Source organism: Chinchilla lanigera, unplaced genomic scaffold, assembly GCF_000276665.1.
Source record: "Chinchilla lanigera isolate Chin_1 unplaced genomic scaffold, ChiLan1.0 scaffold00072, whole genome shotgun sequence".
NCBI classification, from domain to species: domain Eukaryota; kingdom Metazoa; phylum Chordata; class Mammalia; order Rodentia; family Chinchillidae; genus Chinchilla; species Chinchilla lanigera.
In genome coordinates, this window is record NW_004955473.1 from 11,026,335 (window position 1) to 11,033,922 (window position 7,588).

At 42.1% G+C, this 7,588-nt stretch overlaps 1 protein-coding gene across 8 annotated transcripts in view; it reads left to right on the forward strand.

Moving 5' to 3' along the window:
* The first annotated feature begins 3,525 nt into the window (after positions 1-3,525).
* The window catches only part of Thoc2 (THO complex 2), a 113,634-nt gene continuing 109,571 nt past the window's right edge, over positions 3,526-7,588 (forward strand). For all 8 annotated transcript variants that reach the window (XM_013523054.1, XM_013523056.1, XM_005401279.2 and 5 more), the window contains exon 1: positions 3,526-3,629. In XM_013523054.1, the coding sequence (XP_013378508.1) occupies positions 3,559-3,629 (71 nt within the window). In that variant the 5' untranslated portion in view covers positions 3,526-3,558. The remainder of the gene's footprint in view (positions 3,630-7,588) is intronic.

Genomic DNA, 7,588 nt, shown 5'->3' on the forward strand with positions numbered 1-7,588 from the left:
TGTTTGATAATTGACTCTATGAAATAAATGGACACTAGACTGGAGAGAAGGTATACAATTTTATTAGGTGCATGGAGCATCATGTGAAAAAAGTGAGTATCTCCAGATCCAGTGATATCTATAAGCTTCTATTCTCTCTTAATAGGGGAAAGGCAGGGGTAACGTAGAATACTTAGGGGAGAATAATTTTTGAGAAAGATGAATAGGCCCTCAGAAGAATAGGTGGAAGGCTGTGACTAAGTCTGCTTATTGTATTGACCTCCAGTCTTTTCTGTGATAAGAGTTTGACCTTCCTTGGTTGATAAAACATTGCTGGTGGGGATTAGTAGCAATATGAGTTTTTTTGGGGACCTTCTACCTTTATGCAGATAAGATCAGAAAGGGCCCCTTCCTGCATTTGTGCTTCTCCAACTGTGCTCAGTTTGAACTGAGCATAATGAAGGTGTGATTGAAAAGTATGGTGTGTGTTTAAAAAATTAGTACAGTAAAAGACATATCCTCATGAATCCCACTCGAAATACTCCCCTTCACTTTGAACACAATCTTTCCATCATCTTGCAACTTTCTGAAGCAGTTCTAGAAGTCCTGTTTCATCAGTATCTTTCATTGTACTGTTATGGCTGCGGTGATGTCATGAATCTATTGAAAACATTTAACTTGCATGGTCATTTTGACTTTGGGGAAGAGCCAGAAGTTGCACAGTGCCAGGTGCCATGAGGACACACAGTAACGTTTTCATGAACCTGCCTTTCTGTTGAAAGGCTCTTGGCAGTAGTGTTCATTGCATTTGGTCCCACCTTGTAAAGCCTTATGAAAGAGCACTTCTCGAACTGCTACAGAAAGTGGCAAGATGATGGAATAATTGTGTTCAAAGTGAGGAGGAAGATTTTGAGGGGAATTAATGGCAATGCATCTTTTACTGTATTTTTCAAAACTTTAAATATTAACTATGTTTTTGATAACCCTTTGTATTTTGGGGTAGCATTTCTGCATCTCCTTTAATCCAGATTTCTAAAGTGCTAACATTTTACATTTGCTTACTCATGCTATTAGTTTTCCTTCCTTCCCTCTGTTACCAGGGTTTGGGGATGCTGCAGTCTCCTGGAGGTGGGTTCTAGGTTCTTTTTGTCCTGAGCAGAGAGCAAGCCCAAAGGTAGTAAAGTTTTATTAAAGGAAGGAAAAGAAATAGGCTCTGCAGAGAGTTTGGGCTAAGTAAAAGTAGAAAAGAAGTGCACTCTACAGCATGAGGGTGGGTCACCATGGAGAGGGAACACAGTGGCAAAAACTCAATGTGGACTGTCGTGTTTGTACCACCCGCTCCTCAGGCTGACGTCAGGTCTAGGCCATCCTATGGAAAACTTGCTCGAGTTCTCACAAGAAGTCCATGGGAAGGGCTTTCGAACAGTTCTATGCACGTGTTGGGATTTTGTAATTAGCAGGTCACACCTACTTCCCTAGACAGTTTTGCCATGCCCCAGCCTCCTGTCTCACCTCCTCCTCTCCCTATCCCTCCCTTGTTTTGGGGGTGCATCCCGGTCTTCCTGCATGCTAGGCAAGCGCTCTATGGCTGATCTATAACCCCAGCACTCTGCTCCCCACAGCCCTTATTGTGGTACTGGAGATTGACCCCAAGGTTTTCACGATGAGCTACATCCTCTGCATTTTTTATTCGTTATTTTAAGACAGCGTCTAAGTGCTAAATTTCTCAGATTGGGCTTGAATTTGTGATTCTCCTACTTCAGCCTACCAGAGTGCTGGGATTATAACACCTGCCTTCCCAGTCCTTTTTAAGTTTTACTTTGAGACAGAGTCTGAGCCGTTGTTTCTTAAAACAAGGATTTTCTCTTACATACAGCTATTAAAATCAAGAAATTAACACTGATATAGTATTACTATAGCAGTTGTTCCGGTAGTGTTCTTTACAGCAAAAGAAAAAAATTTCTAGCCAGGGGTCAGTTATCATATTTCTTGGCTTCAATAATCTGCAAGAATTCCTTAGTCTGTCTGTCTTTCTTTTTTTTTTTTCTGAGACTGGGTCTCACTGTGTAGCCCAGGCTGGCTTTGAACTCACTTTGTAAGCCCAGGCTGGCCTCAAACTCACAGTGAACCTCCTGCCGCAGCCTCCTGAGTGCTGGGATTAGGGGCATTCGCCACTACACTCAGCTGGTTTGTCTGTCTTTGGTGACCTTGACAATTTTGAAAGTGCAAGCCAGTTTTTTTTCCCCCTGTACTGAGTATTGAACCCAGTGCTTAACTTGTGATTGTCCTGCCTGTGCCTCCCAGAGTGCTGAGGTGACAGGCTTGTGCCACCAGGTCCAGCGCCAGTCAGTAATGTAAATCTGGGGTGGGGTTACTGGTTATTGAATTCAGGGCCTTCCCACTGACCGGCATCTTCCAGCCCTTTTTTATTTTGAGACAAGGTCTTGCTTCAGGTGAGCAATTTTGTAGACTGTTCCTCAATATGGATTTGTTTGATGCACCTTCATGATTAAATTCAAGTTATATAAATTTTGGGCAAATTTTTATTTATGTATTTTTTTTCTTTTGGGGCACAATTAATACTACTAAAAAACTGCCTAGGGGCTGGGGATTTAGCTCAGTGGCAAAGCGCCTGCCTGGCAAGTGCAAGGTCGTGAGTTCAGTTCCCAGTACCGGAGAAAAACCAAAAAAAAAAAAAAAAAAAAAAACTGCCTAGTGGTTTTTCTGGCACCTCACAGGAATCACGTGATAATCATTTGTCCTACTTCTGTGGGCATTTATTTATTTTTTGCAGTGTTGGAGATTGAACCCAGGGCCTCCTGCAACCTTGGCGAGCGTTTTACACTGAATTATTCCTCTAAACCTGGGCGAATTTATTTGCATCACATAGGATGACGTCTGCTGTGTTTTCCCATTATGAAATTTCTATCTTGCCCTTTGTAATAAGTATCTTTTGGGAGGCACTTAGATTTATACTGTGTAGCGGAAACATTTTGTTTCTACTTATAATTCCACCCTCTATTTTGGCGGACACAGTATGTTTTCTAGCGCTAAATAGTATCCTTTGGTTAGCATACTACCTGTCAAATAGTAAATGGCCGCAGCCTCCCTGATTTAATTCATGTCAGCAGTTAGCAGAGGTATATTATTATTGTTTATACTTCTGTCCCACGAACTGTGAGCCTGTTGAGGGTAGGTAGTATCATGGTATGTTGTTTCTTTGTCGCCGGTGTCTAGCACATACTGGATGCTTGAAAAAGACGGGTTTGCATTAGGCATCTGGTGCAGATAAGCGCTACGAGCTGGCCTGGGGAGGGCATTTTCCCCTGCTTTAAGGGAAAGTGAGGGCGGGGACTGTAGAGAGCGCGGCCGGCGTGTAAGTCACTTTGAGAAGGGGCTCACGGGTCTCAGCCACCTACTCGGTGGCCAGGCCTGGGGCTTCCGCAGGCTGGGGAAGAAACTGGGGCGGGAAATCAAAAACCGAACTCGCAGCTCCCGGCATTCCTCGTGGGCGGCGCTCCCCTTTGACCCCGTGCTCGCGTGCTACACATCCGGGCCTCTGTTACTAGCGAGGGGAAGATGGCGGACGCGGCTGTGGTGGTTCCCGCAGAGTGGATAAAGAACTGGGAGAAATCAGGGAGAGGCGAATTGTGAGTGTTCGGGCCAAAGGCAGACGCCCCGCCTGGCCAGGCTAGGGCGTCGGCAGCACTCTGAGATGGGATGGGAGGCTGGGGGGGGACGATGTGCCCCCTCCCCCACCTGGGCGGCGGGCGTGGATGGTTGGCAGGGAGTTTCGAACTCCGGGAGAATTGGACCTGGTAACCGGGCCGACCTCCTTTTCTCTACCGACCTCCTTGAAATCCCAGTTGCCTACGGTAGCCCGCCTTGCTTTAGCCTCAGCGAACTCCCGTTTTGCCCCTGCAGACCTGCGCTCGATCGCTTTTTGTCCCCTTCTTCGCTTGCGCTCACTTGGCTCCTTTCTCTTTATGGGTCTCCGCCGGAGCGATTGGGACTTTCCGTCGCTCCCTGCCCCGTTTCTTCGCTCAGCAGCCCTTTGACTCCGCAGTTTGGAGCCTGGCACCGGCTTTGCCCAAAGTCCGAGGACGGCGAACCGTCGCGGACTGTTCCCTCCTCTCGGCCCGCCGCCGGGCGGCCCGGGGCGTCGCGGCGATCGCGCCCGGCACCCCTCGTCCTCCCGGGGAGCGGTGTCCGGGACAGTCCCGGCCTGGCGTCGCGCCGCGCCGCGGGCGGTGGGGAAGCGCGGCAGCGACTGCCGCTTTCCCCGAAGACCTACCGGCAGTTATTGATGGATTTATTTTGCTCCGGCTTTTCACCTTAGCGCTGTTTCGGGTTGGAGTCAACTTTCGTCACTAAATGTTTCCTAAGCCCCATTTTGTTCTGATACTATAACTAGTTTGGCAACTCTCCAATGTTCTTGAGAACCTAGGGTAACACGTTTCCATTAGTCATAAAACTTACTCCTCCCCCTCCCCCCGTGTAATACGGGACGGTAATTTGCCATACCGACGGTTTCTTCACCCCGAATTTCAGCGCTCCAACCCCCTTTCCGGGAAAAAAAATCGGTTAAGCAACGGAACCACCGATTTGAAAACATAATTTAGTTGTAATTTCCTGCGTGAGAGTAACTCTTGTTAAAGTCATTTTGGACCTCTCTCAGTAGCCAGTTTACAGTTGCCAGTAGGAAAGATACTATGAATCTTTCACTTCGTTACTTGAAAAGAAGTGCGCCGAGCGCGTTGCCTGATCCTGCTCTTGTAGTATTGCCAGTCTATATGGCTTTTAACACCCCCTCTCCCAGCACTATTTCATAAAACTTAACAGTGTGAGCTCTAGAATTGGATTGCGTGAATAAGCGGCTGTCTTAGCCACTTAACTAGCTGAGTGACCTTGGGTAAGTTCTTTAACCACTTTGACTGTTTCCCCTTGAGTAAATTGGAAATAATAAGTACTCTACTCAAAGGATTGTTGTGAAGCCTAATGCCTGTAAAGCACTTGGCTTATACTAAGTGCTCAAATGATAGCTATTAAAAGTAATATTATTACAGCCTTTAGAATATTTAAAGTTCTCAGGACAGCTCTTGCGCCCGAAAGACTGCACTGCTCAGGTTAGCAATTAATTGGTCTGTGACTCTTTCATGTGTATTCACTCTTGTACACTAATGAGTTGAGAGGCCCTTGAAGAATAGGAACTTTCTCATTTCTTTTGATGCAACATCTCACCATCTTCGAGCATATACTTATAAGTGCTTATTGGTTTATTAGCCAACAGGTTTGATACACATTTTTTTAAAAATTGCCTTTATTTATTTATTTATTTATTTTAAATGTTTTTTTTTTCCCCCGGGTACCGGGAATCGAACTCACGACCTTGCGTTTGCCAGGCAGGCGCTGTGTCGCTGAGCTAAATCCCCAGCCTCGGTACACATTTTTTTTTAACTGTTGGAACATTTTTTGAATCCTTGTATGTGCTACTTAATGAATAGCTGTCAGGTCTCTCCCGTGCCAGAAGGCTGGATGGGAAGTAAACCAATCAAGATCATTATCTTAGGGTAATCACCCAAAAACTGATAAACCAGTTTATTGTTGTTTTGTTTACTTTTAAAGTCAACTCATTTATTTAGGAGCTGTCATCTTGGTAGGTTGCTCAGCTTCCACCTTCCAGCAGCATTTTTTTTTTTTTTTGAGCTACTGGAGAAGTGCTGTGAGTTACACCCTCAGCCCCAAGCTGCTGTTTTTGACAGTTACTATTATTGCTTCCACCTTAGAATGACAGATATTCGGGCTAGGAGGTGAAATTCTGCTTGGCTTCTGGCAGTGGTTGGAGAAAAGCTAAGTGATATAGGTGGTGAAAGTAACTAGTTAAAGTAGTTCACTTTATGGTTATTTATTTGGTTTGTGCTGCTTGTCGTAGTTCCTGTGTTAGAAGAGCTACTTAAAGACTGTTACTAGGACTTAGAGATGTGTGAAGTTATTGCATGGCTTGTGGAATGTGGTTTGAATTATAGTAGATTCAACAAATTAGTCAGTTTTATGATCATATTGTGATAAAAAGAGATTGAAAATTGTATGGCAGAAATGCAATATTTTTAAAAGTTAAACACATCACCATCCAGTACTTAACTTTTATTTATTTGACCTTTTTTTCTTCTATGAAAACTTTATGGCATATAACCCAACTTGGGAATTTTTGTACCTTGCGAAAGATAGATGTTAGCATTTTCATTTTGTTAGAACAAATGGTTTTGTTAATATATTTCAAAAAATCCTTTTCTTTGTCTGAAAACAGAGCCTCTGAAATATAAGACAGCAGCAGGAAATAATTAAAAACAAAGAATACCAAATTATTAGTAAATCCCTTTGGAGATTGGGCTTTTGGAATATGACTTGTATTTAAAATTATATCTTAGGTGGATTTTTCCTTTTAAAAGAGAAATTAGCAGAGTTTTAATGACAAAAATTGTCTTTTTAAAAATGTAAGATATATTTCATGAGTTTGTGAGTTCATTTCTTGTCTCTCACTTCTTACCAGCAGTGTAAGTCTATTCTGGGAGTGGTAATCAGCTTCCATGTTGTCATGTTAAAAGCAACATGAGATGTATGGAGCATTTTATAACTTTCAAAGAAGGCAAATCCTTAATTGCTCCATGAAAAGCAACTGTTTCTAGATAGAAGGTCTTGGTTTTGAAGAGTAAGTTTTTTAAGTAATTAAGCAAAATGTAAAATTGTCTTTTGTCAGAATGGTCCATCTATCACATACTTAGGTACCCTACAATATTCAGAAATATTGATTATGTTTTTAATGTTAAATTATAGAACTCCTAAAATCTTTTATCAGAAGGGCAAAAGAGAACTACCAAAACATAAATAAAAGTGTTATTTTCAGTAATTATAAGTTTCAGTCTGAATGCAAACTTTGAAATTCTCGATACATATGTAAGATAAAGATGTAGTCACCTTAATTTTGGAGTTTGAGTATTAGTTACTTGATTGTTTCATGTTAACCATAGGACTTGCCCATGATTTAGGTAATACACTTGCCTGTACTGTTAGATCCAGTGGAGAATTTTTAGTGGAAATCATCAACACAGTAAGCTTTGTAATTCTTTGTCACAAACAACCTTAATGTATGCTTTATAGTCTAAGTTCTTAATCTGAAGATAAAAGCTTTATGCCAATACTTGGTCTAATTTTGAAATACTTTAATTTGTTAAGTATTATAAAATTTTTTTGAAGAGTTTCTTTTCCTTTAAAAATTTTTATTTAGAAAATTTACAAAAAAAAAAAAAATTTACACTCTCAGCCCCAAGTTTGCAGTTTTAACAAATTAGAAATTTTGTTACGTCTTGTCTTACTGATTATTGGTAACTAAGAAAATGTTTTAGAATTTAATTACCAAATGTTTTGAATGCCATTCTTTTTCTTCTGCTGCTACTAAATAATTCCAGAACTTATCTATGTACATTTAGATAGTCAATAAATGTGTGATCTGAATTTCTAGGAAAGAAGTAGGAAGGGAGATAGAAACAGTCATTCTAAGAAATTTTAGTCTTGATAGTTGAGTCGTGTCCCGTCCCGTGTCGTGTCCCCC